This window comes from Hypomesus transpacificus, unplaced genomic scaffold (genome assembly GCF_021917145.1).
Source record: "Hypomesus transpacificus isolate Combined female unplaced genomic scaffold, fHypTra1 scaffold_254, whole genome shotgun sequence".
NCBI classification, from domain to species: domain Eukaryota; kingdom Metazoa; phylum Chordata; class Actinopteri; order Osmeriformes; family Osmeridae; genus Hypomesus; species Hypomesus transpacificus.
The window spans coordinates 65,209-84,344 of record NW_025813781.1 but is presented as its reverse complement, the minus strand read 5'-3'; the positions used below and the strand labels follow the sequence as shown (position 1 = coordinate 84,344).

The 19,136-nt window shown below is 47.6% G+C and overlaps 1 protein-coding gene across 1 annotated transcript in view; it reads right to left on the bottom strand.

Annotated features, from left to right (window-relative positions):
- Nucleotides 1-12,569: 12,569 nt before the first annotated feature.
- Nucleotides 12,570-19,136, bottom strand: part of mkxa (mohawk homeobox a) — an 11,154-nt gene continuing 4,587 nt past the window's right edge. Inside the window, exons 4-6 of the mRNA XM_047014507.1 lie at nucleotides 18,739-18,859; nucleotides 14,184-14,253; nucleotides 12,570-14,064 (exon numbers count right to left, since the gene is read on the bottom strand). Coding sequence (XP_046870463.1) covers nucleotides 13,851-14,064; nucleotides 14,184-14,253; nucleotides 18,739-18,859 — 405 coding nt within the window. The 3' untranslated portion in view covers nucleotides 12,570-13,850. The remainder of the gene's footprint in view (nucleotides 14,065-14,183; nucleotides 14,254-18,738; nucleotides 18,860-19,136) is intronic.

Genomic DNA, 19,136 nt, shown 5'->3' with positions numbered 1-19,136 from the left:
GAGTACTAACACAGATGTAGCAGAGGTGGTTCGGAACTCCGGTGCAACAGCCCTGTGCTCGGACCCCGGAGGATCCCTCTCCGGTCGGACGATTGAAGGTTCGCTTTCAATGTGGAAGGTCGTCGGTTCGGATCCCACCCCAGACTGAGGGAGTAGCCTGTGGCAGCAGGCGTGTGACCGAGGCATCCGTCACCCAGAGGAGTGTGTTCTCTCCGGGTGAGGTAGAGGAAAATGCCCCTTCTTCCCTTCATCTGAAGTTAGCCAGCGCCTGGCTCGAGCCTCTCTTCAGTTACCCTCTCCAGTAGCAGACCTGTGTGAGCTCATAGACCAACCAACCCAGAACAAATGAGAATGTCACTGCAGGTGGAAACTCCTTCATTATGAAGAACCTCTTGTTTAGACTCTGGTTAGGTGCTTACATTTCAATGTTGTCCTCGATATTTAATCAGGAGATTCCCATTTCAGTATTTGACAGATTTTGGGGAGATGTATGAGCCGGACTTTGACTTTCCTCGCTTGACTTCCACAGAGTTGAAATGCATTTTTCCATTTAAACATTTCGTCATAAATTCTAAGGAATAGAACTCTTTTACGGGAACTTCACACCAAAACAATACTTCAATGCAGGGCCGGACCAAGCCTATATGGGGCCATAAGCAGAATTTATTTGGGGGCCACTCAGCATTGCCGATTTTTTTTTCTACTTAATTACCGTAATTCTTCGATTAAATTTAATACACATAATTTTTCCATCGTTTTTGGTGCGCCGTTTATTCAAGGGCGGCGTTTATTTGAGGGCGACGTTTAATCGAAGAAATTGTATTTTATGCTAGCTGCGCTAGCATCCTATAACGTGTTAGTTCGCAACATTAAATGTTCTTAGATAGTTTGAACAGTACGGTCTTCTAAATCACCCATTAAGTAACGCGCAAATGTCACTAATAGTTAAACTAGCTAGCTCTATCTCATCTTAACGAAAACACCTAGACTACCTAAGGTACTGTACAGCCTCTAAACTAGTTTAGTTTGCTAACGCAACAGCACCTGTTTCTCCAGTTCTTTCAATACGTTATCTAGACAGGCGTTAGCAGTAGGCTAGACTGCTATTCTTTTTCTGGCTATTTTTACATAAGCTTCCCTTCTAATGCAGCCTAACAGCTAGCCTCTAGTTTGCTAGAGTAATTTGCTAAGTAAGGTATGTTGATGTGATATTTGAAACGTATTTACCCAACAGTGGACCCCAAGTGCAAGAAAATAAAATGTTCATTAATGACATGCTGCTACTAGGTATTTCAGGACATGCTACTCTTACCGTATTTCTGGGGCGGCGTTTATTAAACAATGTTCATTTTTGGTGCAGCGTTTAATCGAGAGCAGCGTTTAATTGCAGAAACACGGTACATTAAACTGTAATTTCATGTATATTGGGGGCCCTCTGGCAGCTACGGGCCCTAAACAGCTGCTTAGTTCGCTTATGCCTTGGGCCGGCCCTGCTTCAATGTCTGCCTGAAAGTGGCGATCTCTACTGAAAAGGACACACGGTGCACAGTTAGACCTTAAGCGACTGCAAAACATTATCCAGGTTAACAAAGGTCTGGCATAAGGTGTTGGCCCATCCTCAGAAACAGCAGACCTGTGTGACCTCCTATCAGTCACACCAGAGAAGCTTCTAACCCAATAAGAGGTGGCCCTGGGGGGTGAGGTGATGGGGTTGTAGGAAACCTCTACCCTTGTAGGGTGTGAACCCATGGCCCAGCGAAACCATGTAAGTCAATTTGGCTTGTAATTCTGCTGTAATTGAGTTTCCTAGGATTTGAAACAATGTCAATCTAATTTATACCTAAATGATTGCATTGTAACCCACACTTGTTATTTTCCAAAACACCGTGCCCTATGTAAAGACCCTAAAGAAAGCAAGGACCGGAGGGCGTCCACGCCCTCCCAGCGGCAAGTTCTCTCTCCACAGGGGGTCCCTTCATCCCCGCCTTGTGTTACTGGGGCAACAAGCAGGACGGGGGCCCAGTCAGGTCAGGGCCGGGGGGCTCTGTCCTGTCAGCCCGCTAGACGTCCCGGAGCAACAACATGGAAGGATGAGTATCCTCATTCATCATCCCCATCCCTCGACCCAGGACTGGCCCGTTCACCACGGTCCTGTGTGTGGCCTATTTCTGGAGCGGGATTCGGATTCCTCCGCTGTGTTGTCATTTGCTGCATGTCACACCAAAGCCCCCGGATCTGGAGTCCAGCTACCGCCACTACATGGAAGCAGACGTCCATACAGCGAGGCGATCGGCTTCTATAATAAACTAATCAGACTGTGTCAACACGAGGGCCGGGTGTTAGCTTTCCACATGCCTCAAACACGTTTTCATGAAAAGCTGCATGTTTTAGTGCTGCGTTTCGGTCACTCTCCCCTGTCAAATTGCGATTTTTTTGAGGCAGCTATTTTTTAAACCCCTCTCGGTGAGATGATTGGCATGTATAGAAACAAATTCATTATTTTGTGCAAATAAATACGCCCCTGTGTTGTAATTGCGCTGCTTATTTTCCTTTGCCAAGCTGATCTGGGTTTTGGGGTTGAAGCAGAGAAGTTATTGGCGACCACAACCGCCAGAAGTCCCCGGTGCCATGTCCTTTGAAGAGACATGTAGGTCGGGTAGATGAGCGGTTACTTCATCAGCACATCTCTTCTAGAGCTGAACTCAAACATTGTTTGACGTGTGGCTCACGACACGCGTGCATTGGACAGTCGGAGAGCGATTAGGAGGAGCACCAGGGACACTACAAAAGGCCCGACGCAAAACAGAAATGAGGTTTTCGATGGTTGGCTCATTTCTGTTGGTTGTTTTGCCACTTTGGCCACTGTCTTAGGATATTTAACCGTGTCCTGCTGCCGTCTGTACCTCACCTAGACTGATGACCCTGGGCCCACGGTGTGTTTTTCCATCCCAAACGTTTGCAGTGGTCCATGGAGGCCCAGGGTGTAACCTGATGTTGGGTTTATTACTTTGAACCACAGGAAGCTCAGGTTCTGTGAATGTAAGGAGGACCATTGAAATTGAAAGCACAGGCCCAGCCTCCGCCTCTCCCACCGGCTATGCAGGAGGAAGCTGCTCTCTCTGGGAACTGGAGCCGGGTCGCACAGAGCAGAGTCACATCAAACGGACACGAGCTCAGCCTTAATCCAGCCTGTGTTTGGGGTCTTCTGTCTACTTCATTATGGGAATTTATTTCTTTCAAATTCAGAAAGGCAACAATCCTCTGACAAGCTTTCTGGTCATACCGGAGGTATCAACTGCTCAAGTGTCCTGCTCAACTCCAGTCCCGCAGTTTACGGGTGTCAGTTTACGGGTGTAACTCTTTGATCTAACGTCATTCAAATCTCCATGAAGATCTAGAAATGGTTAGCTTGTACTGTACCCACAGTGCAGACCAAATGACTCTGCTGCTGAACACTGTCCAGTGTTCACTGACACTGAAAGTTTTCACTGACAGAAGAAACTTTTGACCGATGTTGGAAGTGATTGTAACTGCTTAAGGCACAGGTCCAAGATGTAAAAATGTTTTTTATTGGTGTTTTCTTATTCAATTTTGAAACTTTATGCACGAATAGATAAATACATATTTTGAAATGAAAAACGATGGAAAATCCTCATTCTATAAAATGTAAATCTTCTACATTTGACTTTATGGCTAATTCAATATTTTTCAAATATAGTGTAATGGTAGTGTAAAATCTCTGAAAGCAATCACACATGACAGACAAACATATTTCACATTTATTAAAGAAAAATTATATCAAATATTCTACATGAGCATGCTAATGTCGCCAACTGGAAAAAACTAAGTATAATGTCCATAATTTATCATAAATAAACATGTTAAAAATGTATTTGTGTATAATTATTGAACTTTATATTATTTTTCGGTTTACAGTGGTAGTTGAGAGTTGTGCCATATGATAATGTTTGTCGCAGATGGAGAGGGAAAACGAACACCTAAAATTTGTTTTGGCTTACTAACCTGTGAGTGTGAGTGTGAGTGTGTGTATGTTTGTGTGTGCTGCAGAAGCACAAGGTGCGGGGGTGTTTTGGGCCTGGCTGTTTAGTCTGCACCTCGCCACCTTGAGCCCCTCTGTGGGAGACGTTCATGCCCTGCTGGGTCTGGGCCGCGCTAACGCAGAGTGGCACTGGCTCCAAAACACTCTCAGCGTCTAACCTTACCTCAGCTTTCACTAACAATCGGTTCACAGTGGCCCTGTCATAAAATGTTGGTTCTCTCTCTCTCTCTCTCTCTCTCTCTCTCTCTCTCTCTCTCTCTCTCTCACCCCAGTCTCCCTCTCTCCCAGACATACCAGAGTAAGTTAACAGATCTAACTTGTGGTGATACCTGGGTTAGGCTTTCCAGCCGAGCTCAGATCGCCATCATCCAACCCTCTCTCTCCATCTTTTCCTTCCCACCATAGTCTTCCTCGATCTCCCTCCCCAGCCCTCGCGGGTCAGTAGGCAATTTCTGCTTCCCCACGGGGTAGCCTTGGCTCTTCGCCTTCGAGGGCTCCGGGGCTCCCAAACTCATTTACGACGGCGCGGGATGCCTTGGCCCGGCCTCGCGGCGGGTGAGTGACTTGGCGCACTCAAATATTTACATTCGTCCAATCAAGTGGCAGACAGTAGCGGGCTATATCGCGGTGAGGTCATGGTCTCCTTCATCTACTCCTCCTCCACGCCAAGGACTGAGGAGATCCAGGAGAGTGTGGTTATAGCGTCTGCTGGATGTGGAGGAATCCGACCAGACCGCTCCTGATGTCATCCCCTCCTGTCTCCCCCACTCGACACGAGGAGAGGTGGTTTATCTTCATGCAGGTCCACAGTCCCGATCTTATCTTTCTGGAGCCGTCACTGTGTGTTCTCCCTGTTTTAACCTTGATTTATCCTCTCCTCCCTCCCTCCGTCCGCATTAAAACCGAATTGTACGGAGGTACCGAACTACAGACGCCAACATCGTGATCGCTCGGAGCCAAAAGGTGGGATTTGTCTGGGAAAATACGCTCGAGTTACATTTCCGATCCCGACCAAGACTCGAGGCCAAAGGGTCGCATGCGTATCCAACGATGAACCCTTGGAGCAAAACAGAATGGTGGACGACCTCATGGGTCACAGACTAAATGTTCATGAGGCTCGTAAAGTTGAGTTACGGCAAATACCCTGCTACTGTACAATATCTTGGAGTACTGAGGTCTTGTATGAAGACGATGATTCGGGGATTAAGATTAAGTTAACTTCACGTCAACGTGAGATCGGAGCCAAGCAGAGTCGAGGCCTTCGACTTGCCAGAGCATCTGGGTTTGCATAGATCAACAGCCATCCACCATTCTAGAAGATACCGCTGGCTGTTTATAGCTTTGGCCCGTAGACAGACAGAGTACAGATACAATGAGATGGTGGTCAGAGATGAATTCAATGTTGATTCAATGAAGACGGCCAATCCATCAGACTGAAATATAGTCCACATCCTAATCTATGATACACTCCTTGGCCTGTCTGTGTCTCCACCGAGTTCTCAGTTAGCAGAAGAGATTGGATGTTGTCGGAGGTTACCTGAGCCTATCTCCTATGAGCTTTCATTTGACCTCTCCATAGGGTGATAATGTTTGATGAATCACTGGTTGAAAAACGTCTTCTTGGCAAAGCTAACCAACAGCGTAGAGTGCATCATACGACCAACTTCAATAATCGGTGAATTTCCTACAGCTAGACGCCTCCACCATAATGCCCAGGCCTGTGTAGAAATATACATATCAGATGAGAAACGAAATAAACACAAGTCTCATACTAACATCTGGAAGTGTGGACTCCTGCACTGGCAGACTGTGCCCATTTGATTCCAGATTGATGGTAACATTACAGTTCTGGCTCCGACTCTGGGACACAGCATTGTGAAGCGTATTTATTTGCTGGCACTGAGAACTGGCTGACACACTCATGCCACAAGGTTTCGATGTACACACTCACAGACACCCTCTCTTACTCTCTCTGCCTTTCAATTGCTTTATCTCTCTCTCTCTCGTTTTCTCTCACTTTTTTAAAATCCAGCTCCTCAGACAGATCACCTCTCTCTCTCTGTTCGTGTGATATCATGAGCTTGTGAGCTACAGCAGTGTAGTCTGAGTATGCACGTGTGTGTGTGTGTGTGTGCGCTCGCCCGAGCGCCTGTGTTTGCACAGCAGTAACATGGTCCGATTTTGCATAATATCCTAATCATACACTAAAGGACCGCTCAAGGGGGTTAGAGTCCGGACACACATGGAAGTGTTTGTGATTTTCCCCCTGCTCTGGTCAATGAGACTCGATACTCCACACATGCAGACCTGCGCTGCTCTCGCTGAGAGACTGCGTCCGCATGTATCTCCATGCTTCCAAACGCTGAGCGTTATAACGTGACGAGAACTCAGCGTCGACCCGCGTCCGCCGCCACTGCCAGGCCACATTCCTGCCCCCGATGCCATCTCTTACATCTGCTGCCACTGACGTGCTTTCACCAGACGGGGGTGAGGAATTTGATTGAACTTTTCCTCTGAAGAAAAGTTACACACTGACACGTCGACGCGAGCCTTTATTACGTCTCACTTGTGTATCCCCCTGCCGCCGTTATGCGAGGAGCGTTTGCGGCTTCTGTTCTGTTCAGGCCACATCCGTTACTAGACTGGGACTTCCACCTGACCAGAGTTAAACTGTTGGAATTTCCAACATGTATTAAAATATTGAAAAGTGCCCAACCATTAAAAGGTGTTCTGTTTTTTTAAGGGTCTTGTGGTCTGAACTCAAACATGTCTCCATATTGTAATGGCATACTGTAGAGAAGAAATATTTTATATTATATACTGGAACAGTATGGTTGGTGTTTTTACTGGGATAAACTGCAGCATGGAGTCCAATACAAATTTCCCCTTGGGGGAAGTTTTATTTCATCATGTCTTATCTGTATGTAAGACAGATTTAATGTTTCTCATGGCTGTTTTCTCCAGTTCAGGATCAACAAGTTCTTACCAAAGAGTTAACAGAGTTATCCTGGCCCTCCACTTATCTCTACTTCTCTCTACTGTTTTTGTACTTTCCTTCGGTTCTACCTCGTCCTCTTTGGCTGCGGAAGTTGGCTCTTACCCACAATCCCCTTGGAGCAGGACGTTGTTTGCCGAGGCTGGCCATCCAGGTCTGTCTCAGGAGGATAGAAAGCAGCAAATTAGGAGAACGATTTGAGGAGTTTAGGGAAACAGCTGAGGCAGAAGCAGCAGTTAAACCTTTCTGTGGTTTAACTGTGTGTGTGTGTGTGTGTCTGTGTCTGCTGGTGTGTGTGTCTGAATGTGTGTGCGCGTGTCTGTTGGTGTGTGTCTGTGTGTGTGTGTGTGTGTCTTTTGGTGTGTTTGTGTGTGCGTCTGCTAGTGTGTGTCTGGGTGTGTGTTTTTGGGTCTGTGTTTGTTTGTGTGTGTTTCTCTTGGTTTGTGATCGTCTCAAATGCAATCCCTGACTCCTGGCTCAACTAAGGCCTGGCACAGAGGGAGATAATTCACAGGCATTACTCTGGAACAAACACCCAGGCTGACCCCACAGTGTATGTGGCTGTACAAAACATGCTGGACTCTGGCAGCTAAACACCGCTAGCTAGTCATTTAAAGCTCTAAGCTGAGCATTAGGTTTAGAGTAGGCTCAGTTTCCCACAAGCGTTTAGAGGGTCTTGGTTCACATGAGTTTTTTTTTCAATGTTACTTGATTACAATTTAAATAGTTTTCTTTGACCAAGAGCATGTAGTAGGACCATGAACAAGGCTGTATCTTGACAAGCACTGTAAGGATGCAGATATTTGCTGTTTTGGTCTGACTACCTGCCAATGTTAGGTTCCATTACACAGACAGAGTAATGCTTTCGTCAAGAGGAATGCTTCCTGGCTCCTTGGTCAGACTGGGGTGTTCCTGGTTAGAGATCTTGTCCGCGATTTCCCAACTCTCCTTTCAGAATAACATACATGCCTTCACAGTCCGTCTTTTCCAAGTAACAGCAGTTCTCTTTGGTCTGAACTTTGATATGTGTGATGTTCACTTCTTGTTTACTTCACATATGTTTTGACTGAACCAAATAGGGAACATATCCACCTGAAAAAACACCCAAGATGTCCTCATCTGGCCAATTCGAGCATTGACTTGTGGCTTTCTATGAAGTGACATTTTCTCCGTGTTTTTCTGCGGTTTTTGGGAAGTTTATTATGAGAAATGAGGACAGGAAATATTTTCTACTGCCTCAGGTTAGCTTAGCAAGAAGCAAACTCGCAAAGTGGTGACCAACTCGCTGCAGAATTGGAAGCAGGAGTATGGTTCAACATCTGCGGCCTTAATAAAATAATACAATAAGCAGCAGAACACAAAGCCAAGATTCGTCTCTCTTTTTGGAAGTAGAGTGAAATGTCTTGAGGAAATAATCCCTTAAAGAAACGGAGTTTAAGAAAACAAACCCATTTTGTCTATTGCTAACATTGTTTTTGCTCCAATATTCAAATGTTTTGATCTCGTCTAAATTGATCTTAAAAGATTTTACAAAAACTCCAAACCTTGGTTCTCTCAGTTGTGAAGGAGATAACAGGAACTCAAGCAATATTATCATATTATCAATATTATATGTTAATATTCCTCCCAAGAACTCAGGAAATTGCGTGTCACCACACCAAGATAGCAATCCTATTGCACTATTTTATTTTATTTGCATGATTTATAATGTATCATAATAAAATCCACCAGTTTCTGGAGGAACAAAGAAAGTTGGACGTTCCTCCAGGTCACCGTGATTCCATGGTCTATTCAGACAATCCTTGCTCTGCAGTGACCCCTGTCCCAGTGGACTCTACACACACACACACACACACACACATACACACACACACACACACACCACTGAGCACACTGACCTTGACCATGACCTCTGTGATGACTGCTACAACACCTGCTCGCTTCAGAACACACTTGTGACCTTACCACTGATCCACACAGCTTCTATTGTTCACATGATTGCATCCAAAACCGGTTTATAATCAGTGATTTGTCTCAGGAATGCAACATTTGTGTGTGTGTGTGTGTGTGTGACAAAGAGACAGTGTGTGTTTCTATAGTTTTTCTCCAAGAGTAGAAATATGCAAAATGACTAAGTCTAATGAATATTTTTTTTTGGTTGCCTTTCTGTGCAATATCCTTGCAAGGTAAATAATTACTTCAGTATGCCGTGGGACTCATGTTTCCTCATCAAATAGCAAATACGTAAATGATTTTCGGAGCGCCATCTGTGTTCTAGGGTTTCATGGCGTGTGGTTTAGCCCTGACGGTAACTGGAGTTCCTGGCAGGGCGATCAGCCCAGGTGATCTGGACTCCGTCAAGCCCTCCTCCTGCCAGAGGGAAGCATCTCCACTTGTCCGTCTCCCGGACAAGTGGAGATGGGAGGGGCGGGTTGGGGAGTTCCGCAACGCCTTTCGAAGCTCTCAGCAAGCAGGGGGAAAGAGGAGGCATGAACAAGGAGAGAAAAGAAGGTTAAAAAGAAGAGAGGAAGAAAAAAAAAAAGAACAAAGGGATGGAATATCGCTCAGTTTTCGATGGAAACTCTAGCTCAGTGGTGAGGTGGCAGGGCGCCTGCCTGGCCTAATGAGGGACGAGAGAGGGGAGCGAGGGAGGGAGGGAGGCGGGGTCCAAACACCTGAAACACATTTTCGGAAAAGAGTCTGGGGTCTGGGTGGGGGTGGAAGGGGTGGGGGGGAGGTGGGGGGGAGGGCTGGTGATGAGCAGAGGTGACGTCCAGTTGTCTCAAGCCATCCACGTCCCGTCTCCAGTGCTCACTGGCCGCTTCGTGAGCCGGCCCCTCGGGGATCTCCTTCCTGATTGGTCCTGACAGCCTGACGCAACTCCGGGCCAGAGGGCAGTCCCGCCCCCGCTGTCAGTCTGTGGTGTTACACTTCAGTCTCCCTCCCTGCCTGTCCCATCCTCTATCTTCCACTCTGCTCTTTCTCTCTCGCTCCCCTCTCTCTCTCTCTCTCTCTCACACACACGCTCAAGGTCTCTCCTTGTCTCCCTGCTTCCCAGTGGCTCTCATCCCATCAACTCCCCCCACCACCACCACCACCGCCGCCACCACCGCCCCCCTCCCCTGTCTGGCGTGAGAGGGACCTTGGCCCCGGCCTGGTGTCTGGGCTCGGGTTGGGGATGAGCGGTGGCATGGTAGAGACATTACCAGAGACCAGGCAGGTGCCAGGATTAAACCCTGAGGACAAGGACACACCTAGACACGCCCCAAAGTCTCTCTTCCTCCATTTCGCGGAGCTGTAGGGCGCGCGTGTGTGTGTGTGTGAGAGGGTGGGGGGGGAACAGAAAGAGAGAGGGAGAGAGCATTGTATGCGCGACAGTGTCCATATTCTCTCCTCCAGCATCAAGATAGGCTTCCCATGCATCACAGAGGAGAGATCCGTTAATGTACACGATCAGCCTAAATCTGAGGGCGGTTCTGATTCGTTTGTTTAGGCGAACACTCTCAGAAACCTCGCCTTCCGCATTGTAAACGAGCCTGTTGCCCCACATAGGCAGTATTGACATTCAAGTCAAGTTTATTTATAGAGGCACATTTAAAAACAACAACCGTTGACCAAAGTGCTGTACAATGAGAGCACAGACAGATGTGTCACGGTACAAACTCTGTTTTCAAATCAAGGAAATAGGATTATCCCTGCACTCTGGAGAATCTATTTCAGGGCTAGTGTCTGTCTTGAGTTTTGCCGTTTTAACCGACGAGAAACCATGGCGCAATTGTTTTGAGTGTGATGAATGGCTCTCTTATCTAGAAAGCTCCGGAAAGAGAGTAAAGGACGTAAACACTCTGTTGTCGAATCCCTGGCTAATCACATCTCCATCACTACATGATACTGTGTGAGTCTTTTTTGCCGAGTGATTCACCAAACAAAGGGTTGGGTTAGCGATCCTCCTGAAATGTGTTCATGCAGGATTGTCTCGCGTATCCTCAAAGAATTGAGTGTGTTGATGGCAATCTCATCCGTACTGTTTCACATTTGGCACTGTGGAATGGAGACTAAACAAAAACCTTATGATGAACAAAAAATAAATACCAACTGAATAAAAGAGCAATATACTTTAATTTGTTTAAAGGTTTATTCATTGTTTGGTGGCAGTAACCATAGTTTAAAAAAGGAAAGACAAGAACTTTGACATAAATGCGATCAGACAATACAATGAGATATTATGCATTTGGTCATTGGATAAAAATCCAGTCTCTATCAAAAATCTGAATTCATATAACTTAATAAAAAATAAAAAAAACGGACTACTGTCACCTCTTTTGTTTTTTTGTACAATCCTTAATAATTTATAGATTTTCTAACATAATATGACAAAAAAAGAAAGAAAAACACTTTTCGATTGGTCAGCATTGTTTAAAATCGGGAGGTCGTACAGCCTCAAGATGCACAACGGTACCGCTACATGTGGAGCTGCCTGTGAGCCCGGGCAGTGCTGTGGCTGCTCACAGACCGCCTCTGCCAGGGCGCAGGTACGGCAACAATGGCTGCTCTGTGCTGGTGACGGCCTGTCTCCCTGTCCTCTTCCCGGGGCGAGACTGGGTTCCGTGTGAGGTGTGAGGGCTGGAGCCAGATGCAGGGGGAGGACGGAGGGGGGTATTAGAGGCACGCGGAGACGGGGCTCTAGCCTGCCCTGCAGCGCCCTCCCTCCCTGGATCAGGTGGATAGAAAACACATGTGGACACTGCACCCCCTCCCCCCCCCTCCCCACGCCACCACGGCCTGGGGAACGACTAGGCATGGTAAACTGGAAATAGCGTGGGTTGACCTCTTTCGTTGACACCCCCCCCCCCCCCCCCCCTTCGACTGTAGATATGTATAGTCAACACGTTGTCTTGCTTCCTCTCCCTCGGCGAGAGACGCCGTGTTTCTCTGCGGAGGACCGAGTGCAGCTTTGTAGCGGTCCGCACATTCGAGATCGAGAGCAGGTCTACAAGGGACCCTGTGCGGCTTGTCTTCATAACACATCCACCACAAGCACAGTCTAGGTTGTCAAACAAAAGGCAAACCTGCGCGCGAGACCTAAAGGAGTGTACATTTTGACACACAAACAGTACCTTGAAGATATACATTAAATTAGGCAGTCGGCAGAAATGGCCAACTATGGTTACCCCGACAGTCCGACTCAATTTCTCTCAATTGCGAACTTGGCACTGGCTGCTACAATGTAAATAACATATGCATGTCCATACTTTATAAGTATTTAAAGGACAGTCTTTCCATACAATCACATAAGGAGTACTTAATGCAGTACGGTTGAGTACGGTTAACCAAGGGAAACTTTGATATAACCGAACAACCGCACGTATACAAACTCACAATAACAAACACTTGAACACTTGCTGGCTGAAGAGATAATACTGAAAATTGCGATTTGGAGAATGAGAGAGAGAGAGAGAGAGACAGAGAGAGAGAGAGAGAGAGAGAGAGAGAGAGAGAGAGAGAGACAGAGAGAGAGAGAGAGAGAGAGAGAGAGAGAGAGAAAAAAGAGATCATCAAACATTTGAGTCTGTCTCTGCCTTCTTGTAAACAGCAATTAGAATGTAATTTGAAACAGCTGTGGGGTGGGGTGGGGGGGGAGATTGGGAGAGGAGGGCCTTTCGCTCCGCAGTACCTTGTTCATCCACCATCCACGTGAGAAGGCAACGTTGCTCAAACAAAACAACACTGATAACCAGCAACTAAAAAACATCCCTTTTAGGTCATGGTCCTCTTTGTTGAAACAGATACAGTACCAAGCCTCCGAATGGGTGCGTGTGTGTGTGTGTGTGTGGTGTGTGTGTGTGTGTCAGCGCACGTGTGAGGTGCAAGTTCAAAATGTGCTGATGAGGAGGATCCCTCCCCGGTCCGATGCTAACCAAGGCCGAGGGCTGGGCAGGGACGCTGCAGGGAGGAGGGGACTGCGGAGCTCCATATGGCTGCAGCTTCAGAGCCCAGCTGAGCGAGAGAGTGTCGGCTGGTCAGTCTTATCTGTGTTCACAGTTATTGTTGGCAGGTCAGCTATGGGGTCTGACTGAGACATAACAGGGTTACATGTGCAGTCATAATGAAGAGCACAGACAAAACTATCAGGGAACACACTGCTATCAGGGAGAGTGCTGCTTTTGCCTGGGCAGTATCTTTTGTGTGCGTGCGTGTCTTTGGGGTGGGGTTGTGTGTGTGCGTGTGTGTGAGTTCTTAAGGTCAGCTGTGCTTCCGATGGTGAGATTCTCCACCCTGTAAGGCACATGCGAGTGTCAGAAACCAATTCAGAACGATTCCTTTTCAGGAAACGTTTGACCATTGTGTTTCCCTTTACAGATAATCCTTCACAATCTGAGAGGCACTATAATATCTGTGACTTTGACCGTAGATGGTGCGGCGCTTCCAAAAAGGCACTTTGGCGAAAAAAAAAAGAACAAAAAAAAACTGTAGCCTAGAGTATAAAAATCCGACTCATCAAATAAGTTAACATTACAAAAGTGTCTTGTTGAGAATACTGTAGTTAACGATAATCAACACTTGTCTAATGCGCGTGCTGGAGGGCACACTGACAGACGTCAAAAAAAAAAGATTTAAAAAAAAGGTCTGTCTTCTCTTCCATGCGACCGACGCCATACCGACACAACCAAAGTAGACAGTTTCTGGTTTGCTCGTTTCCACTCTTGTGTGTGAGCTTGGTAAAAAAAAAACAGGAACGTTTTTTGTTGTCGTCGTCGTCGTTGCATAGAGGCGCTGGTGGCTGGACGGCGGATGCTAATACTTGTGCACCAGAGGCACTTTGACAGTCTTGACCTCCGATATGTGGGATGACTTCTGGATGATGCAGCTGGTCGTCCCTGACGAGGGGCTGTCCTTTCCCTGGGCCATGTTGGTCAAGGCCATGGCGGCGTTGAGCTCCTTCCAGTAGGTCTCGTCTTTCCCCCGAGCCCTGTCCTTCTGCAGCGCCACTGTCCCGCCGCCCCCGACACTGAAACACACAATTTTTTTTTTAGAATTAGCGATGCAGCTCTCTACTGATTCATAAGCAGTAGTATGTCAAGAGTTAGAGCTTAAACCCCACTGCTGTACACCATAGTAAACACTCACTTGTCACATTTACTTGATCCATGGTCCATGGGTTCTGCAAGAACAATAGAGAGAACAATGTTTAATTCTTCTGTGAACCCCGGGGCCAATGAGGATTAATGACGTTTTTTGCTAAAAGGTCAAATATGAGCATGTGTGTGTTTGTCTGTGTGTGTCTGTGTGTGTGTGTTTGTGTCTGTGTCTGTGTCTGTGTCTGTGTCTGTGTCTGTGTCTGTGTCTGTGTGTGTGTGTGTGTGTGTGTGTTTGTGTGTGTGTTTGTGTGCCTTGATTACGATGCAAAACAAATAGCCAGGGAGAACTGTACAAAGGTACTGAAATTTAATGACTGAAATCGTTTGACAGTAACAGAAACATTGTTTCACATGACTCACAAACTCCACTCTCTAATATTTAGTTTGAAAACAAGCAATATTCACATGTGGCTGACAGTACAGTCAGAAAACCAGAGAGAGAGAGAGAAAGAGAGAGAGATGAAGAGAGAGAGAGAGAGAGAGAGAGAGAGCGAGAGAGAGAGAGAGAGAGAGAAAGAGAGAGAGAGAGAGATGAAGAGAGAGAAGCAAACAGGACACATGAAAGGAGAGAAGTACATTGAAAAGGGAACTACACCGTGTCCTATGAAAGTCATGGACAGGGTCGAGGGTCATGTCTTAAAACATGGCCAAACCAACGAACACCGCATGTTTCTAGTGCTGACGGTCAGGCTGGGGGGGAAGTGCGTGTGGACACGCACTGGGCCACATGCTCGCCCTGTCTGTGTGCGGACGTGGACGCCCAGTGTTTGATTCTCGGGCCCATGGTAGAACTCCATCCCCCAGCATCCTTTGCTCAGGCACGGTAATGGCCTGCAGTGGGGAGTGCATGTGTGGATCTTGAGTCCAGACGTGCCCACAGGGCTGTGGAAGGTGAGGTGGGTCTCATGTGGACGCCAGCTGCTTTCCGTTAGGGCCAATGTGCCCTTCCAGACTTCCACACTACCACACACACACACAGATGCACACGCACACTGCACGGAGACGGCATCCTTTCCACCCCGCACCACATCTCCCTGTAAAGGGCGTGTCGGGGAGCATATGACTGTTTTAACGAGCCGCCAGTGGAACTGCCACCGCCACAATGTCATCGCCCATATTTACACCCCCACCTCCCCCCCCCCCCCCCCCCCCCGCGCGCCTCCCCGACGGCTGCTGAGCCCTGATGAACACTCTGTTGGAATGAGTTCCCACGCTCGTTTGCGACGGAGGTCGGATGGGGACAAGGGATGAGAGGACAGGGGAGGAGAAGAGAAGAGAGAAGAAGAGAGGAGAGAAGAAAAAAAAAAAGAATGTATCTCTCCGCACAGCTGCGGACAACCCCGACGACCATCCACTCTCTCTCTCTCTCTCTCTCTCTCTCTCTCTCTCTCGCTCTCTCTCTCTCTCTATCTCTCTCTCTCTCCAAGGCCGGAGGGGAGGGCAGGACAGATGGATTCCGCCGGCACACGTCACCACCTCTCTCCACCGCCCTCTTACTCCCCTAAGCCCTGGATCTGTTACCCAGACCCCCGCGGAGGCGAGCAGGCACCTAATCATTCCGAGCGCCTCGAGTAGCTCGCTGCTGCTCCGTGTGCAGTGACCCGCGCTGACGGTGCGGCCGTGCTGAGGGCAAGGCTAATACGAGGCTGATTAGGACATTTCCTGTTGTTTCCTGTTCCCTCCTAATCGTCGCATTCCACCGGGGAGAGATGGGAGGTTTCGAAAGGACGGGAGAGAGGGAGTGAGAGAGAGAGAGAGAGAGAGAGAGAGAGGAGGGGGGGAAACCGAGGGGGAGAGAGAGAGAGAGACGGAGAGAGGGAGAGAGAGATGGGGGGGGGACATGATTACGCTGCAGAACAGAGCACGGCAGGGTTTTCAGGTTTCACAAGAACATTCCGGTACAATTCTCACGTTCTCCAATCTGGCTTTGTCTCATCTTTCTCTCCTACGGCCGGACTCCTTATCGCGCTTCATCCCCCGGGTTTCTCCTCTTTCCCCCCTATCCCAATTGTCCTACCCTCTTCACGTGCTCTCCTCTCTCTCCCTTGTGCGTGAGAGAGGTGTGTGTGTGTGTGAGAGAGAGGAGAGCAAGTTAGGAGCGGAGAACAATTGGGCTCCAATTGTTCTATGAGAGTCTCTCCTCTGTTTCACCTCTTGGCTGAGTGACTCTCCATAACAGAGTGGTTCAGGTGCTGCGGATGGGCTGCTCTCATGCAGTCCAGCCAGAATCAATCAAATGACGTGTGCACACGTTGTTTATGTGAGGAAAGATCAGATCTGTTGTATGTCTCGAACAAGCTTTTTGTCATCCACCCCATCGGTTATTTGAAAATATGTGATCTTTTCGGACAAATGTCTTTCTCCCTCCCCTATTTCCCCGCTGGATTTGCGCTCCCTCTTTGACAGGACGCTCTACGTCACTGTGTCAGGTGAAATATTTTCTTCGACTTCAGACAGCGGTGGAAATTCAGCTGGGCTGGCTATACAGCCCAGCTATACAGCCCCGCAGGCCTGCGCCATGCATCCATCAGGAATGTTCCATTCCCAAACCGAATAGTGTCTTTTGAATTTGTATTGGGAGATTATGCTGAAGACGGATTCAATTTCCAGAAATAATGAACTCATAATAATAATCTTATTAGTTCATGAGATCCCAAAATATTACATGAACATTTAGGATTAGAAATGTGGCTAGAAATAACACCTTGTTTCTGGTCTGATTACTGTTATAGCAGAGCCACAGTTGGAAGTTTGTAACTGATTGGTTAGAATAGAGAATGCCCATTTATATTGTTGAGTGCTACACTGTTGCATATTATATCCAAGTTTACTCAGGAGATGGGGTGGGTTAGAAAAACCAATGGTATAAAAAAGAAAACTAACACAACATGATAATGTAACAGCAAAGTACCAAAGCACCTTGCACATTATTTACAGTGTAAAGACTGCCATCTGTATTCACTATATTGACTTTGTCTTCATGTTTCTGTACAGTACCATATGTGACTGTTTGGTTTTTGTGTGTGTGTGTGTGTGTGTGTGTGTGTGTGTGTGTGTGTGTGTGTTTGCCAGCAAGCATGTGTCTGAGCAGAGATCCCCTAGGTCTTTGTTGAGGCAGCCAGTGTACTTGTGTGACTCCTCCCACCTCCAGGCTAGGTGAGGGCGGGGCTTCCCCTCCCCCCCCTCCCCCCCTCCCCCCGTGACTCCCATGCAGCCAGACCAACCCTCGGCCCCGGCAAAATATGGACCCAGAAAACTGGACTTGGACCACTGCATGCAAAACTCGTATTTCCAAACCCCGCTGCCTAAAACATCTCAAACTCAGATTTTTTTAAACAATCGCCATGCCAAAAAAACTACAAATCGTCAATAAATCATCGCAAGCCTTCTGTTATTTCTTCTCTGGTTCAGTTCTTTTTTCTCTTCTTCTTTTTGGACTTTTTCGCTACTGAAAGGCAGCCCCCTTATATTTTCCCTTTCAGTTATATTGACACTGGGGTTTCATAGAGCGGCTTTAAGATCGCTGAGGGGAAAGCAAAAGAAGCCCGATGGTTTTTGGCGTCGCCTTGAAAGTCCCACAAATAGTTGTTCACTTAACATCCCTGCAGGTCAGAAGACAGAGGGACTAGGGACTGACGATCGGAAGGAGAGCGATGAAACCAAACCGCGGGGGGGAAACAAGGGAGCGGTGAAGGACAGATGAGAGAAGAATAGTATCCACCTGCTTAGAGGGGGGGGGGGGGGTGACTGTGTGTGTGTGTGTGTGTGGGGGGGGGGGGGTTGGGGATCATCATTTACAGCTGCTGCTGTTGTTAGCAACAAACAACAGTAAACACCCGCTTCCTCTGTACTAACCAGAGGCTGGGCTGAATTAGTAGACACGTGAACGCAACACACACATACGCGCGGGCACACACACACACACACGCAGACAGACACACACATGTAGTGAGTGAGCTCACCTCACTTAAGTTTCAGACAGGGAGAAATAGACATGCTGTGGCAGACGAGAGGCAATCACTGCTAACCCCCCTACCATTGGCCAGAGATCAACCCCGCAGGCCAATCAGAGGCCAAGACTCGGGTCAAACACGGCAGGCCAAATCAGAGGCCATGACTCAGAAGGGGCTGGCCTGCAGATGAGTCCGAACGGCTGCAGCCATGTTAGAGATAAACAGCCTCTACAGGTACAACCAAGACTAGGACCCTATGAACCCCCCTGAATGGGCTTAATATGACATGTTTGTAGTGTTAATAGTCTTTAATACTATTGCCTTTACAGATATGGCACATATATGGACCAGGCATGACTCCCTACATCTCGTATATCCCAACATGTAGAGTATGTTCTTTTAACCACGCGCTGAAGAGGGAGAGATCGACCCTCGCCGTCTCTCCTTCGGTCTCTCCTGACACACTGCAGGGCTTGGCTATGGCCTCGTATTTTTCAGTTCTTCTCTTTTAAGAGCCTGTTCTTTTTTGTTTTATAATGTCAAAAAAGAAGCCTGCGAATGGCATTGGCATCTTTCCCCTGCGCCCATTACTGCCAATCCGTCTCTGGGACTCCCCTCCTGCCCTCCTCCCCTCCGCCCCGCCTCCCCTCTGGGCCCGGGAACTAGGCAAGTCTGGGGCTTCGAAAAGGGCCCACTCTGCCACTTGACTGTTCTGCCAGCAACAAGCCACAGAGAGAGACACCTTGTGGAATATGGAAAATACTGTCTGCTTTCCCTACAGCGACAAAGACTTCCATGACAGCAGAGTAGACAAGGGAAAAGTTGTAAAATGAAAAGATTAACTGGGAATCGGGGCGGAAATTATCAACGTGAATATTGCACCATGTGAATCCATACAGGCTGCTGGTAGTCTATACAGACTACATAGCTGCATGAAGTAACTGCATTAGGACTTCTCACTGGGCTGGTTCATCCTCATCGCAGTTCAG